Source organism: Panthera pardus, unplaced genomic scaffold (genome assembly GCF_024362965.1).
Source record: "Panthera pardus isolate Hobbes unplaced genomic scaffold, ASM2436296v1 HiC_scaffold_24, whole genome shotgun sequence".
Lineage (NCBI taxonomy): Eukaryota > Metazoa > Chordata > Mammalia > Carnivora > Felidae > Panthera > Panthera pardus.
The window spans coordinates 13,925,124-13,946,947 of NW_026526810.1; the positions used below are offsets into that span (position 1 = coordinate 13,925,124).

Genomic DNA, 21,824 nt, shown 5'->3' on the forward strand with positions numbered 1-21,824 from the left:
CTTTAATCTATTTAGCCTTAATCTGTGTATTTATTTGGTGTGAGGTAGGGATCCAGTTTCATTTTTCCACGTAGGTAGCCTGTTCTCAAAAACCATTTATTGACTAGTCAGATTTTCCTCAGTACCCTACAACATTTACTGTGTTGAGTACTGGATTTATTGCATTCCCATAAATACTTTGGGATTTTGTTGTGCTGTGCTATTTCATTACTTGGCCAACCGCTTCACTTGCAGCCTGTATCCTATCCCCTCACTTACCTAAGAATATTCCTCCAGCAAGTCTTCTCTCTCCTGCTTCATATTTTACTCCACCTGAGTATTCCTATCAGCATATAAGCACATTGTTATTTTTCCATATTAAATAAACAAAACTCAACCTCACTTCCCCCCTTAGCTTTGGCTATACCTCGCTGCTCTCCTTCAGTATGAAACCTCTACGTTTACTGTTGTTGGAGAGGAAAAACGTTTCCTCTGCCCTCTTAGGTTTATTGTCTGGGGGCCTGTGAATTCACCTGACAGAAGAAGATTGGAAAGAAAAATTATGGGAGCTTACAAAAGAAGTAGCTTGATAAATGGTTAAAGTTGGTAGGGGGAAAAAAGAGGGGTAGAAAAAGCCTTTGGGGGAAGAGCACCTGGGTTTCTAGAAGAACAAATGGGAGATAAGAAAGTTTGTGATAATGCTTGTTCATGCAGGTGTGGGTTTTTTTTCCGTCTCCATGGCCATAAGATTCCCCTGGAGAGAGAATTTATGGTAGATATATTCTAGGTCTCCTTCCTGGTAATGAAAGTCCACCCTCATCTACCCCTCAAAGAGGGAATTTATGGCAGCCTTACTTCCTAGAAGTCTCTTGTAGTCAGATAAGGGAAGCTCCAAAAAGGCTTCTTTCTGTATCCGCTGATGCCTTCAGCTTAAAATAATCTTCATACCAGCTCTGGGGGGTCTGAATGGGTTCCTGCATTGTCTCCAATTCCTGTCTCCCCTTTCTTTCCTGAATCCTATTCAATCATTTCACTGTTCCACAATAGCTTTTGTCAAAGTTACCAAATGACTTCCACATTGCTAGATGTAATGGTTGTTCTCAACATTCATCTTACTTCCACTCTAGGTGCATCTGATATCCCCCAATCCTCAATACACATGATTCACTTGGTTTTCTGGATGCCAAGTGTTTTCCTTCTTCCTCACTGGTAACTTCTCAGACTCCTTTGCTGGCACTCTCATCTCCCCTCTTTTTATTGTAGTGTTAGGTCTTCCTGAACTTTTATAGATTTTTTTAAAAAAGTTTATTTATTTTGTGAGAGAGAGGGAGGGGTAGAGAGAGAGAGAGAGGGAGAGAGAGACTCCCAAGCAGGCTCTGTGCTATCATTGAGGAGCCCAATGCAGGGCTCAAACTCACGAACTGTAAGATCATGACCTGAGCAGAAACAAAGAGTCAACAGCTTAACCAACTGCGTCATCCAGGCGCCCCAAGTCTTCCCGACCTTTTAATTCTCTATTTGTAGTTGAAAGGGCGGGCCTACGCCGGCCGACTCCATCTTGTTCTGTGTTCTCCACCTTGAGTGACTATGTCCCCGACATGACCCCTTTTCCGGGAAATTCACAGAAACCTCAGACTGCGCCTCCTCCCCTTGAGTAACCTCCCGCTCACCCGTTCAAACTTTCTGATCAAAACACGCCCAGCGACCTGCGTAACAGGACTCCGACCCTTCCCCAACCAATCGGCTGAGGCCACGACCCTTCCCCAGCCAATCGGCTGAGGCCACAGCCATTACCTCACCAACTGCCCCTAGACCCCTATAAAACCTTTGTGCTTTTGAAACTCGCTCTCTCTCCCTGGTATCTCACCGCTGCGTTGGTGCAGGTAGGGGATTGAGCTCGAGCTAGCTCGAATAAAGGTTCTTTTGCTTTTGCATCGGACTCGGCTCCCTAGTGGTCTTTGGGGATCACGAATTCTGGGCATAACATAGTCACTCCTTAGTGCCATATATTAATACTGTATAAATCCTGATGACTCCCAAATTTTTATTTCCTGATCTTATTTCATTAATAAATTCATGTGTCTTTTCATCCACAACAATGTCTAACTGGCATTTCAAACTTACATGTTGCCATGGTCTGAACATTTGGGTCTGCCCTTCCTCTTTTTTTTTTTTTTTTTTTTTAATGTTTATTTTTGAGAGAGACAGAGAACGTGAGTGGGGGAGGGGCAAAGAGAGAGACAGACACAGAATCTGAAGCAGGCTCCAGGCTCTGAGCTGTCAGCACAGAGCTGGATGTGGGGCTCAAACCCACGAACCATGAGATCATGACCCAAGCCGAAGTCAGACACTTAACTGACTGAGCCACCCAGGCACCCCTGCCTGGGGTGAAGAGGAAGCCTCTTCTACCCCAAATTCATGTTGAAATGCCAAACCCCAGTGTAATGGTATTAGGATATGGAAGTGATTGTGTCATGAGAGTAGAAACCTCATGTATGGGATTAGTGATCTTATAAAACAGGCTCTACAGGGCTCCCTAGCCCCTTACACCATGTGAGGATAAAACAAGAAGCCTGGGATCCAGAAGAAGCACTTGATTGTGTTGGCACCGTGATCTTGGACTTCTAGCCAATAGAAATGTGAATAATAAATTTCTATTATTTATAAGCCATCCAGTCTGTAAGTGGCCTGAATGGACTAAGACACATGTCTGAATCTAAACTCTTGATTTATTCCCTTCCATCCTTCTAGTTGATAGAACAGTTTTTTCCTTCCCTCATACCTTAACATCCTGTACCATGAACAAATTGTTCATTGGTTATACCTACTAAATGTATCCAGAATCTTGCTATTTCTTATCAACTGCAACACTAGCACTCTGACCCAAGCCACTATCATCTCTCCTGGGATTACTTCATTAGCTTTCTGTGTTCCCTGCTTCCACTCCTGCTTTCAGTCCCTGCTCCCCAACATCTGTGCTTAACACAACATGCAGAATGTTTCCTCTATATTACTCAAAGTAAATGCTAATATCCATATGTCCAGTAAGCCCTTTTATTAAAGGTCAGCAGACTATAGCAGAGGCCAAATCTGGTCAGCTACTTATAAATAAAGTTTTATTGCAACACAGCCACACACTCTTATGTTACGTATTGTCTATGCCTGCTTTCACACTACAACAGCAGTGTGACCAGAGATCCCATGGCCAACAAAGCCTAAAATATTTACTACCTGGCCCTTTACAGAAAATGTTTGTTACCCTACATGATCTGCCCTCTCTCTGCTACCTATCTCACTTCACTTCTGCTCCAGTGAGTTGTCTTGGCCTTCTTGGTGTTTTTGCTAGGCAAGCTTCTACCTCAGGGAGAGGCTGTTGCTGTTTCATCTGCCTACAATTCTCTCCTCTCAAGTATTCACTGCCTTACTTCCTTCAAGTCTGCTCAAAGATTACCTTTTCTGTGGAGCCTTTCCTTACCACTCTTTCATACTGTAATTCTCATCTCCGTCCTCACCCTGATGTTCCCAGTTTTTTCTTCGAAGTTCTCCCCCTTAATTCTCTACATTATTTAATTGTTTTGTCTTTCTTCACCAGAATATATTCTCCATGAAGGCAGGGGATTCCCCCCACCCCCTATTCCTCATTTCTGTTCGCTGCCATATTTTGAGCATCAAGAACATGAGGTAGGCACTTAATACATATTTGTTGGTGAATTCCCTATTCATGTTCCTTTTCTCTTTGACTTGTTCATTTATCCATATTCATTCGATATATATTTACAGAGTAATTACACAGTGCTGACCACTGTGGAGAGCACTGGTAAAGGACCACACTGGTAAAGTGCCCCCTGTACTCAGAAATTTCTGCTTACATTCTGGGTCATTCATGGGGATGCTGGAACCAGCTGGTAACCGTGCTGAAGAGCTGAGTGATACACTTTATCTTTCAGTTACCAATTTCTGTTCTTAAATATCTAATTTTTTTTTCAAAAAATTTTAACGTTTATTTATTATTAAGAGATAGAGACAGAGCATGAGCATGGGAGGGGCAAAGAGAGGGGGAGACACAGAATCCGAAGCAGACTCCAGGCTCAGAGCTGTCAGCACAGAGTCAAACACGGGGCTCAAACCCACGAACCTCGAGATCATGGCCTGAGCCGAAGTCTGATGCTTAACCGACTGAGCCACTCAGGCGCCCCGTTAAATATGTTATTATACATTTAACTGCATGGCTTCACAATTAAACCATATGAAAAACGGAAGTAATGAACACCCCCAATTCACTGCTCCCTAACGACTTGACTTCGTTTTATTGTTCCTTTGCTCTGGAGGTTATTCACATCTAGCAAGGCGGCGAGCAGCTCATCTTTGGGAATGCCCAGCTACTGAGCCCACCGCGCGAACTCGCGGGCGCCGGGTCGGTGGAGTCCCCGTGTGCATCTGCTCCCAGCAAGCCCCTTCTGACGCTGAGCGCGGCCCCCACGGGCAACCTTCCCAACGACTGATGCCAGGGGCTCCCTCCGAGTGCACGTGCAAGGGTCTCCAGGCGTGGAGAGTGGAGGTTCCCGGACCTCCCTGCACCGCTCGGCTGGACTCGGTCACTCTGGATGGAAGGAGCCTTTAACCTGGAAGGAAAGAGGGATCGATCACTCGGGCCTCCACTTGCTGAGCCTATGGCGAGCCGAGATGCGGGGATCGGCTGGGAATGCCTGGGCGCGCGGAGCCCGGTGGGAGGAGTGGGGTGGCCGGCTGGGGTCGCCGGCAGGCCGGCGCGCGGGAGGGGAGACCGCGGGCGGCTAGGGGCGGCGGGGAGGGAGGGTGAAAGAGGGCGACAGGGCGGGCACCTTGGCGGAGCCCAGGTGCGCGTCCCACGTGCGCGCACGCGGCCCCAGTGGGATCGTCCTCCCCCGAGCCTCAGAGGTGCGGTGGCCGTAGCTGCACGGGGGACCCATGCGTGTTGACAGATGTCTGTGACTTGGGGTGGGGATGGGGGGGGCGGTGGAGTTTATCCGTGCAGGGCAGTGAGGCCGGAATGACTCCGGGGATCGGGCAGACAGGCATTCTCTGGCCCGGAAAAAGCCACTGATGCAGTAGTTTTCAAAGGGGGATCTGGAATAGTCAAATTTTCCCTTTTAAAAAATGGGTAATTTTAGATCTTAAGTCTGAGAAAATATCCCTGCGGAGCCTATTGCCGTCATTTTATGGGTAAGGGTCACACGGAGATTGCGTGTAGAGCTGGGAGTAGAGCCTTGGGTCTTCTGTGCCAAGCCCAGGGTTTTCCTTCTCTCAAGGGATACTGCCATTGCACGTTTTACTGTTTTCCACTCTGTTGTTGAATTCATTAAAGTGTTTTTAATCCACATGTGTTTTATTTTGTAGGAAGAAGAAATTGACTAAATGAAAAACATGAAGCCAAATAGAATCCCCCTTTGTATTGTTTCAAGACAGGGAAGTAAAAGTAAACCATTGTTGTCTTTTTCCAGTGATATCCTGGGTTTTACTACTGGAAACACCCAGTTTTTCTAATACTCATGATGTCAGAAGGGAAAGCTCCTGCGAAGAAAAGACCTCGTAGAAGTTTATCAGCCAGTAAAACTAAAACAAAAGAATGTAACTCTATTATTTCATTTTTTAACAATGCACCACCTGCTAAGCTTGCCTGCCCTGTTTGTAGTAAAATGGTGCAGAGATATGATTTAAACCGGCATCTTGATGAAAAGTGTGCTAACAATGATGACATCACTCCAGTTGATCAGAGGCATGTTGACTTAACAAATTCACATGTGCCTACAGTAGATTTAACCAATATTGTGTTAGAAGATGTAACGCCAGGAAAGTTGTCACCATCAAAGATAAGTTTAACCCCTGACCAAAGTGATTCAGCAAAAATGGGCGTAAAACAGCAGACCAGCCCCTACTTTAAAAATAATGATGATTTGGGGTGCAAAAATCAAGATAAGCTGAGACATCATAATGTGAAAGTCATTACTTTGGGAAGCCTGTCATCTAAATTGTCCAGAAGATACACAGAGGCTAAAAGAGCAATAGATAAGAATGAGGAATTTGCCAATAAGAGTCCACAGAGTTCCTCATTCACAATGGTTAGGACCCTGGTTGATAACTGTTCAGATACTGAGGACAAGGATCAAATTTTGGAGAACAGTTCTCAAAAGGAAAATGTGTTTGCCTGTGATTCTCTTAAGGAGCAGAGTACACCTGAACATACTGTAGAAGGCACAAAAATAATGGAAGCTGAAAGCCAAAAGGCTACCCAGGAATATGAGAGATCACCCCTTGGCCCTGCCTTCTCAGATAATGCTGCTATGTTATTTTCACCAGATTTAACTCTTCGGAATACATTGAAGTCTGCTTCAGAGCACAGTCTTGCAAAGTGGGAGAGCATCAAAGGAGTAGATAATCAAGATGTTGAAAAATGCGAGGCAGGTAGTTGTGAAGAAGTGAAAGTGACTGTTGCTTCAGAAACTAAAACACAGTTGTCAAATTGGGAGGCAAAGTCTGATAGTCCTGCACATGATGATTCTAAAGGGCATAACATCCAGGACCTTTCTCCGGAAGGTGACAGTGACTTAAAGAATGAAATCACTTGTGGAATTCCTTTGGAGCAGGGGTCAAGCTGTGATGTTCCTGGTAAAACAGTTACAGTACCACCAAGTCATCCTTACTACCTTCGGAGTTTCCTCGTGGTGCTGAGAGCTGTATTTGAGAATGAAGAAGATAGGATGCTCTTTGATGAACATGAGAGGGGAATTGTAACTAAATTTCATCAATTATCAGGTATCAAGCTCGTGTGCTTTCAAGTTTTTGTTTTCCATTTGCTGGCCTGATTTGGGCAGTAACCTAATGACCACAAGGAGTCAGTGTGGTTCTGTGAGTCCTCTGGGAATGCTCCTGGGAATCAGCCAGCCACAAGGTTTGAGAAGCACATGCATGAAAAAGAGATTTTGTGTCCGGTGATGTCTGCTTCTGCAGTATCATCCTTACAAGCTGTAATTTGGTTATAATGGAAGCATCTGTTTTTCCTTTCTATGTATATTTGATGGTTGTAAAACAGCCTTTTCCAGGTTAAAAAAAATAACCTTTGTGACTTAGAAAAGTATTCTTTGCTTTTGAGCATGTAATCAAGCTTAATTTAGGTTGTTTTATTGTTTTTACACACCATTTTCTCAAAACTGAAGTAAAATACAGGAAAGAACAAACCAAAGTATATTAAGGCTTATTTTTTCCTTCCGTTTTAGGTTTTTTGACTCTGCCTTTTAAGGTCAGGGTGTGGAGGAATTGGAAACTTTCAGGCTAAATTGGTGCATTTAAAAATAATGGTCTATGCCTCAGTTCCTTGGCAGCCAGTGGTGGCTCTGAGCCGATAGTGCACATTTGGAGCAAAAGCCACCCTTGTTGCATTGCTAATCCAAAGGGCCATGATGGCTTTATGGAACTGAGTCCCTTCTGAGGTAGGAAACGCTTACTTGGGAGCTACACTGACCTCCCATAATTTGTAGTCAGGTTGGACTCTTCAGTAGAGTTAAAAAAAAAATCTTAAACATTGCCAGGAATGTTCAAGAGGAGGGTTTTTGTTTTAAATGCACACAATGGAATTACGGTATTCTTAGTATTGCTTTGACATGCGAGTAATACTTCTCTAGGCACAGTTGCATTAATTATCCTCACAGCCTCAGTCTCTACTTATGCTGTCCTCACCAGAACATGGACATAAATGACACCACATTGACTCTTCTGTCCATGGAAGTTACAGATCTTTAGTTGGGTACTGGTTGTATTCATGTGAGCATTTGAGTAGTCCATGGCTCTGTACTTCTGTATAATTGAGAAGAATGAATAGTTCCCTGAATGGAATTTCTGCAGATTCTTGTGTATGGCTCCCCACAGAGAATAATCTTCAGTGTCTCTGTGTGAAAATAAGTACTGCTAATTGAATTTTCCTCTTTAAGGAACAAAAGGGGGTGGGGAGTTGAAGATTTAAGAAATACAGTTACACCATTTTAGAATTGGCAGAAATTTGAAGATAATCCAGATAACAGGAAAACTGACCAGGTTAATTAAATAACTTAGCCAAGATCACCAAGTTAGAGATGACTGCCCTACCAATGCTAGACGAATTTTGAAAATCTTTTCAGATTATTTTCAGCCAACGATACAATCGTTCATATTAAGCTGAAAGCGGAGAATAAAATAACTGGAATTCTGGGTAGGGCTTCTCTGATGGAGTAAAAATGTTGGTGGCTAGACAATGGGAAACCTGGTACTTAGAAGTTTTAAAATGGCCAATAACCATGACCAACTTTGGAGATTTTTTGTTGTTTATACACCAATCATCGAATGCCTCATCTTGTTTAATCTTTTCAGCAACATTGGGAAGATGTTGTTATTGCCCCATCCCACCCCCACTTTTTTAACAGAAGAGAAAATGGAGTCTCGGTAAGGTTCATAGATTTGTATAATTCAGAAGTGGCAGGGCTGGTCCCATCCTGGATATTCTTATTGTCCTATGGTGGCAGGCACACAGGACAAGGAGACATCTCCATGGGGACTTCTATATGAAATAAATTGTATTTTCCAAAGGAAGAAAAAGATGTTCTTGGGTGATCAGTTGAGTAAGCATAAGTGTATTTCTAATAGAATATGTTGTATTCGGTTTTAAAAAGTGAATGTTTGTATGTTGTTTTGAGAAGAGAGTTTTCACGACTTTTCTTGCAGCTAGTGGTCAGAAGTTATACGTAAGACTTTTTCAACGTAAATTTGGCTGGATTAAGATGAATAAATTGGAATATGAAGAGATTGCTCCTGACTTAACACCTGTGATTGGAGAATTGCAGCAAGCAGGCTTTCTGCAGACAGGTATGATTAGTCAAAGGAAATGTAAAATGAAAATATGACACGAATAACTAAGTTTCTGCAGAATGATGGTGATACCAGGATGGTGTCATCTCCTGGTTGGTGCCTGGTAAATAGTAATTTTTTTTTTAATTGAATTTTTAACCTTAGGACAACAGATTATTCATGTTAAAGCCATTCTTAGCCTGTGTGAAGACCACTGTTGTTTTCTTGGCTGTTTCGTATTTAGGATGATAAAGTCCTCTCTGGATAGATAGGTGGCCGTGGTCCACTGAAGAAACTCATCCCTTCTCAGCTCTCACCTTCCAGCAAGAATCTGACTCATTCAGATGCCTTATCTTTGTGATAGAATAAAGCTGGCTTGCTTGAAGTTAATATTGCCTCTAAAAGCTTCATCTACCCCTATATGCACGCATATACAGCTCTTATAGTTTATAAGTTGATTGCCTCAGAAGTTCATTGACTTAGGCCTATGAGACTATTAGATAACTATGGTTGTCTTGTCAGTAGATTCATTAAGCACCTACCTGTACTGAATGCAGTGTTGTACTGGAAACGTAGGTGGAGGAAGAATGTGAGTCTTCAGTAGTTGCTGACAGTGTAGACTGAAATAAGCAAATCAAGCCAAAGCCAGGTGGTTTCTGTGTGGTGGTTTGTAGTGGAGAGCAGTTAGTAAAGTGAGGTTAGGTGATGTGGTGGTCCTGGGGGAAGACATAGATGCTCAGTAAAGAGGCTTGAACGTGAAGGATTAGGCAGTGGGACTCGGACCCCTGCTTGGAGCACTGCTTCCCACGCGTCAGTGCCATAGTGTCACCTGGGAGCTCCTGTCCCCACCTGGAGGATTTGATGAAGATTCATAAATCCACAAGTTTAACAGGCATGCCAGGTGACCGCTGCAGGTGAGCCTTGACTTACCTTTAAACGACCTTTAGGCAACAGAACCAGAACCCCTGTGGCTCACTGTTGCACTCAGTCAAGTCTGAGTTTTGCCCTCGATCTGCACAACCCTGTGGGACCTGGCTCTGGCTGCCCCTCCTGCTCTGTCATGGCCACAGAGCGCTCCTCGGTGTTCTTCAGCATGCTGAGTGCACTCCTCTTTCAGAGCCTTGTACTTGCTGCCACACGGCTCATTTCATCCAGCTGTGCTCTGTGTCACGTCATCAGACATTTGCCTGACCACTTGCTCCCTGCCATGTTTGCTTGGCCATAGCCAGTTTTATTTTCATTATAACCATTACCCCACTTGACATATATACTTGCTTATTATGCTAGGAGCTGAGCTCCTTGTGGACCAGGACTTGTTTTGGTCATTGTAACTTGTATGGTCATACAGGATTTGAGGGTAAACTATTCAGTCAAATATTTATTTTAGTCAACTTTTTATTGAAGTGTAATCTGTCAGTCTTAATATGCAACTATTTTTGAGTTTAGACATAAACTCTGGGCCATAGAAGATTACTTGGCATGCAGTGTACACCCACTAAGTACTTGCTGAGTGGAGGAAAAAGGCACTGCCCTAAGCTGTAAATGCCTAGAAGGCAGATACCAGCCAAGTCTGATTCAGCTGCATCCTGGGTCTAGGGTGATGTCTGGGGCCTATAATAGCAGACATATCCATGTATGTTGAGTGAGTGAATCCATGAAGAGGCCTGTGGGGAGGGAGGAGAGCTGATGGTCAGCTTTGGGAGAGGTCCATTTGAAGGGTTTGTAATCCGAGAGCAAATATACCAGTGAGTTTTTAAGGAGAATGTGCAAGCTATAATGGCTATCCATATGTGTCTTTATTTTATTTTCCTTTGTTTTTTTAGTGAGAAATTCTATTAATTTATAACTTTTATGAGGTATCTATTTTCCATATTCTTTTTTTTTGTGTGTTTATTTATTTTGAGAGAGAGCATGTGTGCATACGTGCAAGGGGTGGGAGGAGGAGGGGCTGAGAGGTAGGGAGAGAGAATCCCAAGCAGACTCCAGGCTGTCAGCACAGAACCTCACAAACCATGAGATCATGACCTGAGCTGAAATCAAGAGCCAGACGCTTAACCAACTGAGCCACCCAAGTGCCCCTCTATATTCTTTAATAATTGCTTTGGCAAACTAATTACAATTTCTGCAGTAGAATTCCATTGTATTTGCATATAACTAAGCTTCATTCTTCTTAAAGTAAATAGAGCTAGAAAATAGTAAAATTCCTTAAAACTATGTTTAACTTTTTTTCTTTTTTTTAAATCCATTTCAGAGTCTGAGTTGCAAGAACTCTCTGAAGTGCTTGAACTGCTTTCTGCTCCTGAACTAAAAACCCTGGCCAAGACCTTCCACTTGGTGAATCCCAATGGACAGAAACAGCAACTCGTGGACACCTTTCTCAAATTGGCCAAACAGCCTTCAGTCTGCACTTGGGGAAAAAATCAGTCTGGAATCGGTGCCGTGATTTTAAAAAGGTTTTGTTGACCGTCATAACAATAAAAGCATTTAAAATGTTGATAGCACATATTAACTTATTATAACAGTACATTTTTTTCAAAATATAATTACTTGTTTCAGTTGAGGTTAGATTAAGAAGTCAAAAGAGTATTACAAGGCTTATTACAATAGCCTGGATTCTTTCTTAGTTTATTATTTATAATTCTTGTAGTACTATATTTGGAGCAAGAAATTTCTAGGACCAAGAAAAATTAGGAGGCAATAGGCCTTTAGTAAATTCTAGTATTTTATTATTCAAGAAAAATGCAGTTTTGGCTACTGTTCCTACAGGATTTGAGGGTAAACTATTCAGTCAAATATTTATTTTAGTCAACTTTTTATTGAAGTGTAATCTGTCAGTCTTAATATGCAACTATTTTTGAGTTTAGACATAAAATTTACTAAAAACTGTGGTTTGTTTCTTTTGCTTTTTTTTTTTTTTTAATTTTTTTTTATTTTGAGAGAGACAGAGAGAAGGAGAGCATGGGTGGGCATGAGTTGGGGAGGGGCAGAGACAGAGAGAGAGGGAGAGAGAATCCCAAGCAGGCTCCATACTACCAGCACAGAACCCAACGTGAGGCTTGATGTCATGAACTATGAGTCTATGACCTGAGCTGAAATCAAGGGTTTGATGCTTAACTGACTGAGCCACCCAGACATCCCTCTTTAGCTTTTGTGACAACCTTGAACTGTTTCAGTTTGGGAAAAATGTGAAAACTTTAAGAATTTATTTTTTCTGCTCACATGATCTATAAAATACAACTATAATAACTTTAGTCTGGGAGTCCACTGTTCTGGAATTGTTAAGGATGAAGTGAGTGATGCTTTTGAAAATACTTTAAAACAGTGTCAGTGTTATTTATTTTGTATAATATATATGTTGTGTATATCTGAATACACACAAAGATATACATGTGCTTGTGCACAGGTAACTTTCAGCTGTTACTTGCCAAGAGTCCATCTTTGTTGGGAAGATATTATAAATACTACTCTTTTATAAAACATAGGTGTAAAAAATTATTAAGAAAATTGTCACTACTAACACTTCAAAAAGTTTATACTGTATCTTTTTAAAAAAATATTTTAATTATGTATTTAGAGTTAATTGGCTTTAAGATCCACATGGTTGTAGTATGTTAAATCTCTTCAAAGTCCTTTCTTTTTAAGTTGTTTTTAAAGTTTTTATTTTACTTCCAGTTAACACAGTATTATATTAGTTTCGGGTGTACAATATAATGATTCAGTACTTCTATTCAACACCCTCTGGTGCTCATCACAAGTGCCCTGTTTAATCCCCATCACATATTTAACCTATCCCCACACTTCCCTTCTCTCTGGTAACCATCAGTTTGTTCTCTGTAATTAAGAGTCTGTTTCTTGATTTCTCCTCCCTCTTATTTTTTTCCTTTTGCTCGCTGTTGGTTTTATTTCTTAAATTTCATGCATGTGTGAAATGACATGGTATTTGTCTTTTCTGGCTGAATTATTTCACTTATCATTATACTCTCTGGCTGTATCCACATTGTTGCAAATGGCACAATTTCATTCTTTTTTATGGCTGGATAATATTCCATTGTATACATATACCACATCTTTATTCATTCATTAGTTGATGGATACTTGGACTGCTTCCATAAGTTGGCTGTTGTAAATGATGCTTCAATAATCACCGGGGCACATATATCCCTTCAAATTAGTATTTTTGTATTCTTTGGGTAGATACCTAGTAGTGCAGTTGCTGGATCCTCCTCTAGTTCTATTTTTAACTTTTTGAGAAACTTCTATACTCTGTTCCAGAGTGGTTGCACTACTTTGCATTCCCACCAGCAGTGCAGGAGAGTTCACCTTTCTCCACATCCTTGCCAACACCTGTTGTTTCTTGTGTTGTTGATTTCAGCTGTTCTGTCAGGTGTGAGGTGATAGCTCATTGTAGTTTGTTTTTTTTTTTTAAGTTTATTTACTTATTTCGAGAGAGACAGAGAGCAAGTAGGAAAGGGGCAGAGAGAGGGAGAGAGAAAGAATACCAAGCAGGCTCCGCACTGCCCGCGCAGAGCCTGATGTAGGGCTTGAACTCACAAAACCGTGGTATCATGACCTGAGCTGAAACTAAGAGTCAGATGCTTAACTGACTAAGCCACCCCAGTGCCCTCTCCTTGTAGTTTTGATTTGCATTTCCCTGATGGTAAGTGATGATGAGCATCTTTTCATGTGTTGGCCATCTGAATGTTTTCTTTGGAGAAATGTCTGTTCATATCTTCTGTTCATTTTTAAATTGTATTATTTATTTTTTGGGTATTGAGTTTTGTATGTTATTTATGGATTTTGGATACTATTTGATATGACATTTGCAAATATCTTCTCCCATCCGATAGATTGTCTTTTAGTTTTGTTGATTATTTCTTTTGCTGTGCAGAAGTTTTTTATTTTGATGTAGTCCCAATAGTTTATTTTTGCTTTTGTTTCCCTTGCCTCAGGAGACATAACTAGTAAGAAGTTGCTACAGCCAATGTCAAAGGGGTTACTGCCTGTCTCCTCTAAGGTTTTTATGATTTCCTGACTCACATTTAGGTCTTTAATCCATTTTGAATTTATTTTCATGTATGGTGTAAGGAAGTGGTTTCATTTTTTATTCTTCTGCGTGTTGCTGTCTAGTTTTCCCAACACCATTTGTTGAAGAGACTGTTTCCCGTTGGATATTCTTTCCTGCTTTGTCAAGATTAATTGACCATATCATTGTAGGTTTATTTCTGGATTTTCTGTTCTATTGATCTATGTGTCTGTTTTTGTGCCAGTACCATACTGTTTGGATTACTACGGCTTTGTCGGTGCCTGGCTGGCTCAGTTGGTAGAGCATGGGACTCTTGATCTCGGGGCTGTGAGTTCAAGCCCCACATTGGGTGTAAGGATTATGGATTACTACAGCTTTGTAATATAACTCGAGCTCTGCACTTGTGATGTCTCCAGCTTTGCTTTTCTTTTTCAAGATTGCTTTGGCTATTTGGGTTTTCTGTGGTTCCATACAAATTTTAAGCTTGTTTGTTCTAGTTCTGTGAAAAATGCTGTTGGTACTTTGACAGGAATGGCATTAAATGTGTAGATTGCTTTGGGTACTACAGACTTTTAACAATATTTGTTCTTCCAATCCATGGGTGTGGAATGTCTCTTCAGTTTCTTTTATCAGTGTTTTATAGTTTTCAGAGTACAGGTCTTTCACCTCTTTGGTTAGGTTTATTCCTAGGTACCTTATTATTTTTGGTGCCATTGTAAATGAGGTTGTTTTCTTAATTTCTTTCTGTTGCTTCATAATTGTTATATAGAAATGCAGCAGATTTCTGTACATTGATTTTGTATCCTGCATTCTAAGTCCTTTCTATAATTGTATTCATTACATATTTTTTGTTAACCTTATATAACATTTTATAAGTAAGTGAACATTAAAATTAGCAAGCAACACTCTCAGTATAAGCACTAAGCATATGAACAGAAATAAAAGAAATAAGGTTAACTTTTTTTTTTTTTATTCCTAACTTTGGACTTGCAGGAGCATAAGATTCTCAAGGCTATTTTAGTTGTACTAAAATCACTGTCCTTCAAGACTGTACTTTATTTCTTCATTTTGTTTTAGAGCCTTGCACTGAGATCTGTCTCTGACAGCCCCATGTGAGGGCAGTGTCTTGTTATCTTACTCTGCGGTTATCATGAAGAAACAGAAAAAGGCACATCATTTACACTTTCTTCATCCCAGTAGATAATCACTGTTCATTTTACCATGTTTTATGGTTCCTTCTGAACTCGGAGACTTGGCTGACTGCATTGCTGAGGCTCTGAATGAAGATGGAGGAATTGGACTCTTTTTATCAGTCTCTGTGGATGAGTGGTTCTCAATTAAATGGTGGTGTGATAAGAATCTCACCCCTGTCCCCTCATGCCTCTGGTGGTGGCATCGATTCCTACAACACCCCTAGAGATGCACCACTTCTTTTAGGTTAATAGCTTCTGGGGGGTGACTTTGCTCTCCAGGGAACATCTGGAGGTATTTTTGATTGTCATGATGAAGAGGGAAGTGGGTGCTGCTAGCATTTAGTGAGGCCAGTGATGCTGCTGAGTATCCTGTAATGAATACCCTCCTCCCGTAACAGTGCTTTCCTCCCCAGCAAAGAATTTTGCCCAGATCTCGATAGTGCCAAGTTTGAGAAACGTTGATCTATTTTTTTTAATGTTTATTTATTTATTTTGAGAGAGAGAGTGAGTGTGCATGTGGGAGGGGCAGAGAGAAAGGAGAGAGAGAATCCCAAGCAGGCTCAGTGCTATCAGCACAGAGCCTGATGTAAGGCTCGATCCCATGAACCATGAGATCATCATCTGAGCTGAAATCAAAAGTCAGATGCTCAACCAACTGAGCCAACTGAGCCACCCAGGTGCCCTGAGAAACACTGTTCTAGATGGTATCCAAGTTGTGAGAGCTAGAGGGTCCATGTAGCCCTGAATTTAATTCAGACCTCCAAACCTACCTTGAAGGCATCCAGAATCAAACCAGGATTTACAGAGGTTACCCTGGAGTGGAGATGCCTCTGGACCACTTTGCACACACACAACAGCACCAAATCTTGGTACCACTTCTTGGTGCATGAAAATATGCTGCCTAACCAATAGCCTTTGATAATGACATTTTGTTTTATTTTTTCAAATTTTTAAAAAAGTAATCTCTGTGTCTAACATGGGGCTCAAGCTCACAACCCCAAAATCAAGAGTTGCATGCTCTACTAACTAAGCTAGCCAAGCACCCCAATAATGACATTTAAAAAAAAATAACTATTATTTAATCTGAATTGTCACTTGTCAAGAAGTGAAAATTGCTCATGTCAGATAGGTAATACTTTTATGAGTTTTCCTGGTATTTCACACATTCATGACCAGTGTAAACCCTGTCTTGCCCTTTTATTGAGCCAAACCATGTGTGAAACTATTTGGAGATAACATTTCATTTAATCTTCACCATGTCCCTAGGTAGGCTCTGAGCCAAGAGAGGTTAAGTTATGCTCCAAAGTCACACAGCTGGAAGTGGTAGATTTGTTTTAGCTTAGAATAATGAATGCAACTTATCTTTATTTTATCTAAAAGTAATTTGTAGGGGTGCCTTTGTGGCTCAATTGGTTAGGCATCTGACTCTGGATTTCAGTTCAGGTCATGATCTCAATGTTCATGAGTTTGAGCCATGTGTCAGGCTCCATACTGTCAGTGTGGATCCTCTCTCTGTGATTCTCTCTCTCTGCCCATCCCACACATGCGTGCTCCTTCTCTCACAAAATAAATAAACTTAAAAAAAAATGTATAAAAAATGAATGTTAATAGATGAGAATAATTTGTAAAATCTAACATCCAAATGCTTTTAAAAATACCAGAAATTTATTTCTATGTTGTACATTTTTCAGAGCTAAAGATTTGGCAGGAGAGTCACTGAGAGTCTGTAAAGGCCCTCGGGCTGTGTTTTCCCGGGTCTTGCTGCTATTTTCATTGACGGACTCCATGGAAGACGAGGAAGCTGCCTGTGGTGGTCAGGGACAGCTTTCTACTGTGCTTTTGGTCAATCTTGGCCGAATGGAGTTTCCTAGGTACACCATCAATCGGAAAACCCAAATCTTCCAAGATAGAGATGATCTCATCAGGTAAGATGATATTAACTCATTATAATAGCTGTGTGACTGAATGTATATAAAAGTTTTATTATTATTATTTACCAGTTACAGTAGAAACAGAAGTCAATAGCCAAAACAGTTTTTGAAGTTTTTTGTTTTTTGTTATCCTTCTGTCCCACTTGTGTACGTTTCTAAGACTATAAGGAGAATGTAGAAACATACCTAGATTAAGGTTGCCAAAACCAATGAGCTTTGAGTTAGAAACTTTTCCCTGGCTTATATTCCCAAATAGCTTCGGCAGGATACATTTTGTAAATACAGATATTTGAACAAACCTGCCTTGTGAATATCTTGTTGGTTCAAACAAGGCTGAAGATGAATGTTTTCATGTAATAATGACTTAGATAAAGTGAATACTAACTTGTGTGCTGTATACTTGAATCACACACATGATAGTTTAGAAATTATCACTGATGTGTTTTGGTACATGGACTCAGTGAATGTTTGGTTTGACTCGTCATAGAAGGTTTTGGTAAAGAGTGGTATAGGTCTTAGAGGAAAAAAAAATACTTAGATTTCCTTAAAAAAAAAACCCATCACTTAACAAGAAAAATTAATTCGAATTCCTAAAATGGCACTTTTGATTCTTGACTTAAGATTTATGACTCAAATGTAACTGAAATAGATTCTGATCTCTGATTGCAGGAGAGTTGGTTATGTGTTGTCTAATGTGTGCTTTAAAAAATAACTTATTGAGGGGGCGGCTGGGTGGTTCAGTTGGTTTAGCATCTGACTCTTGATTTCTACTCAGGTCATGATCTCACGGTCTGCGCAGACGATGCGAAGCCTACTTGGTACTCTTTCTCCCTCTTTCTCTGCCCCTCCCCTCCTTGTGCTTACTCTCTCTCTCAAATAAACATTTAAAAAAATAATTTACTGAAATTATTGAATCAAAGCAGCATCAGTGTAAACTGATTCCAGCCCAGTTTGCTTAGCTCTCAGGAAGCTCACTGTCTTGTTGGTGTTTGATTGGAATAAAGTCTTCTAATAAGAATATTTCCTTACTCTGGTTTGAGTTGTCCCATGTCTTTTACCTTTTCATTTTTAGTGACTTGCTGCTGTTCTTTCTCGTGAGACTGTGTATGCTGAAACTAAGTTTCGGTCTCTCTGTACTAATGACCTATAAGACCATTCTTTGCCTCAGTTTCTTCATCTGTGAACAGGGAGAATAATAGTGTATTCCTCCAGATCTGTGCTAATACACGTAAAGTGCTTAGTCCTTGGTCCTTGGGGTTTGCTTAGTATGTCCTAGTATTATCATTGTCCTTATTACTGGTATATCTAAGGGAGATTACTTTTTAGTTCTATGATTGACATAACCATGGTTGACAAGTTCAAAAGTGGGGGAGCTAGGGTGAAAAACTAAACCATCCTAGATTCTTGTGAGAAAGTAGGTATCCTGTAAATAAAAAAAATAATTAAAACTTCTTTTGTTATGCAAAGGACATTAGCATGTTAATGAAATTGGATTTAACTGACTTCAGGAATGGTAATTATATAATACCTGGTGATATGATACCTAGTCTGAGAAATCTTTTTGGCCACCTTGGTACTTAAAATAACTTATCCTCTCTTTTCTTTTTTCTCATTTATTCAACATATATGAGTTGATTGTTGAGTACCTATTACGTGCCTCAGTGGTGGGGTTACAACATGATCAGATGGGGTTTTGCCTCCATGGGGTTATGTTTTCCTAGTGGAGATAGAAAATAAGAATAATTGTAGCATGTGAAAAATGCTTTGATGATTGAGGGGTTGGCTGGGGAAGTTTTGCTTTGCAGAGAAAGTGCCCCTGGAGAGGTAACATTTGGATTGAGACTCGAGATTGAGGGGGAGCCAGCCATGCAGGGAGCATGTGCAACAGGCCCTGAGGCAGGAGCCAACTTGCTGAGTCAGAGAAACTCAGAAGACCTCTGTGGCCACAGCCCTAGGGGCAGTAGGGCAAGCCCCAGAGGTCAGACGGGAATGCAGAGCTGGGGATGCTCAGCCTCAGAAGCCCTCTGGACAGACTCAGTCATGCTCTCTGAGTAGTGGGCAGCCATTGAAGAGGTTATGGCAGAGGAGTGATCTGTTTCATATTTTCTGAAAGCATCCTGTGGAGTAGCGGGTGGAAGGAAGCCAGGGAAGCTACGAGAAGGCTGACTAACTTGGTGGCCTAGGCTAAGGTCTTGACTGGTGGCAGTGGCAGTGAGGTGAATGGGTGAGATATTTTGGAAGGATAAGAGACAAGCCTTGATTATGGTTATGACTAGATACAGTGGGAGAATCACGGAGGGCTCTAGTGTTCTGACTCGGCTGGTGGTACCCTCGATGAGCTGGGAATTGGGAGAGAGGCGGTGGGAAGGATGGCAGTGCTGGGAGGGGAGCGGTGTTTGGGATGCCCGCTAGCCGTTCAGGTGAGGCTGTGAGCATTTGGAGTCACCCCATGTGGACGGTGTTGGAAGCCATGGAGCTGGATAGACCCCTCAGGGGGAAGAGAAGGAAGGGGCCGTGGCAGCCAGAGTTTGTCAGGTGGAGTGGAGGAGTGTCCAGGAAAGTGGGGGGAAGATTAGGAGCACGTGTGGCATGGAAGCCTAGAGAAGAGTGTTTCAAGGAGGGGCAGTCTTGTGTCTGCAGTCACTAGGGGACTGAGTAGATGTGGAGCCGGAGGTAGAACTGTCGGATTTGGCGAGATGTGCGTAGTTGGTGGCCCGCGCAAGAGCCGCTTTAGTGGAATGTGTGGAGGGTGATGGGGATGCCAGCAGCCATTCTGGGAAGAAGGGGAGGCAGAGGATGGCTCTGAAACAGCCACTGCTGCAGTGGGGTATGAGGGCAAGCAGTTTTGTTCTGCTGTTTTAAGGGTGGCAGATACAAGGGTGCCTGTGCACTCAAGCACTGATAACCGATAGAAAAGGAGAGGCTGGCCAGAAGGAAAGAGGGGATAGCCAGAGGGCAGAAAGCTGTGGGGAGATGGGACGGTCTGGGGTCCAGAGGGCCGGAGGGAGGGTAGATGTGTGGGCAGGGGTGAGGCTGCAGTGATGAGAACCCAAGAGGGCCCCTCGAGTGGCCTTTGCCCCTGCTGGAGAGGTCTGATGGGGAAGCTTGCATGGCGAATGTGGCTGGGAAGGCAAAGATAGGAAGGAGCAGTCCTGCAGGGTGGGCAGGGGCCAGTGAGCCTGGCTCTGTGGTTTTCTTCAGCACCATTCAGGGACCTGGGCACAGGCTCAGAGTGGTCAGCCTGGACACTGTGATGAGGGTGGGCCTGATGAACAATGTGAATTCACCAGCGAGTGGTGGCTGGTTGACACCAGGTGGGGCATGGAGGCCTGCAGGACAGGACACGGTTATGGCTGGGGAAGGGGTCATGGTGGGTCTTGGCAAAGTTGGGGAATTGTTGCCATCATAAGAGAGCTGGAAGGATTGGAGGTGGAGGTCAGTGAATGAAATGCTCAAAATGAAGATATTGAGGGTGATGCAGTGCATCAGAGACAGAGGTTCAGAACAGCTGTGGTGTGGGTAGCAGAAGGGAGGTGAGTAAAGGGTTATTGGCCAGGAGGTCTTGAAACTGAGCGTGCTGTGTATCCTCACAGACATTGAAGTCACATGCCATTGTGGCTGGAGACCTGAGGCAGAGCAAGACAGAAGATAGGAGGCCAGCAGGTGCCCTCGAGGAGAAGCACGGGCTTCCAAGGAATGGGGGCTTTCAAGGAGGGGAGAGTGATTGGGAAGCAGCTGGGAAGAAAGATGGACTCCTCCATTTGTCTCTGGGCGGGGAGGGCTGAGAGAAGAGCCCTCCCCTGCTGGAGAGGGCTGCAGGGGGAGCTGGGAAGGAGCCTTGTTCTCCTGAGGTGGCAGGAGACACCTGGGTGGGGGGGAGGGGTTGAGATGGGAGAGGTGCTGCCAGTGGGAGGTTCTGGCAGCACCAGGGAGGTGTGGATGAGAGGAGGGCTGATGACCCTTTCCAGTGGCAATGAGGGGAGATGAGGCACGAGGGGGTCGGTTGGCTCTGTGGGGCTTGTTGAGGCCACGAGGCTGGGAGTATGGGGCCTGCTCCTGACACTCCTGGCCATGGAGGTGCTCCTGCCAGGCTGGGCCAGCCTCCAGACAGTTCTCTCTGTTGTGTTCTCCTTTCTTATGGACCTCGGGAATGTCCCATAGCATTTTATAAGAGAATTAGATCTACAAATTTGTGAGCAAATTTTTCCATTTAGAGGCAATTTGTTTTTATTTTTATGTGAGTGCATTTGCACACAATGATAGTGCGTGCTTTTCTTTTAGGTGTGAGCCCAAAATACAGTGACCATGTATGCAGTGTCACTTGGGCAAATGTCTCTGTTTTGGGTGTATCTAAAGATGCAATGAGGAGTTGTCTTTCTTCAGCTAAGTGGTTTCATAACCTGTCAGCATTGCTGTCTCCCAAAGAATGCATCTTTGGGTGATATCACCCAAAGTCTGGCTACATCTGCCTAAATGATTAGGTTACCAGATCCACGCCTTAATGTGACTTTGAAGTCACTTACTGTTTACATGGTTGCTGCCAGATTGCTGAATGAATGAGTACCAAGAATCAGAAATGATGAACTGATGAATATTACATTTATCTATGGAACATGTTAATGTATGATACAGTGTGACTGTTTTTCTCCTCCTAGCTGGGTAGCCTGTATTCTTTTAGGTTACTTTAGGGCAGTAATATGCTATTATTAGAATCAAATCTATCTATCTATCTATCTATCTATCTATTTATTTATTTATTTATTTAAATTAATCTTTATTTATTTTTGAGAGAGAGAGAGAGACAGAGTGTGAGCAGGGGAGGAACAGAGAGAGAGGAAGACACAG

General features: G+C 42.4%; 1 protein-coding gene across 5 annotated transcripts in view; it reads left to right on the top strand.

Moving 5' to 3' along the window:
- Positions 1–4,697: 4,697 nt before the first annotated feature.
- FAN1 (FANCD2 and FANCI associated nuclease 1) overlaps positions 4,698–21,824 on the top strand; it is a 33,835-nt gene continuing 16,708 nt past the window's right edge. For 3 of the 5 annotated variants that reach the window (XM_019460037.2, XM_019460039.2, XM_019460040.2), the window contains exons 1-5: positions 4,700–4,896; positions 5,356–6,771; positions 8,710–8,850; positions 11,084–11,285; positions 16,740–16,973. In XM_019460037.2, the coding sequence (XP_019315582.2) occupies positions 5,508–6,771; positions 8,710–8,850; positions 11,084–11,285; positions 16,740–16,973 (1,841 nt within the window). In that variant the 5' untranslated portion in view covers positions 4,700–4,896; positions 5,356–5,507. Of the gene's footprint in view, positions 4,897–5,013; positions 5,182–5,355; positions 6,772–8,709; positions 8,851–11,083; positions 11,286–16,739; positions 16,974–21,824 lie in introns of those variants that run through there. The other 2 variants (XM_053888788.1, XM_053888789.1) reach the window with 2 other exon arrangements.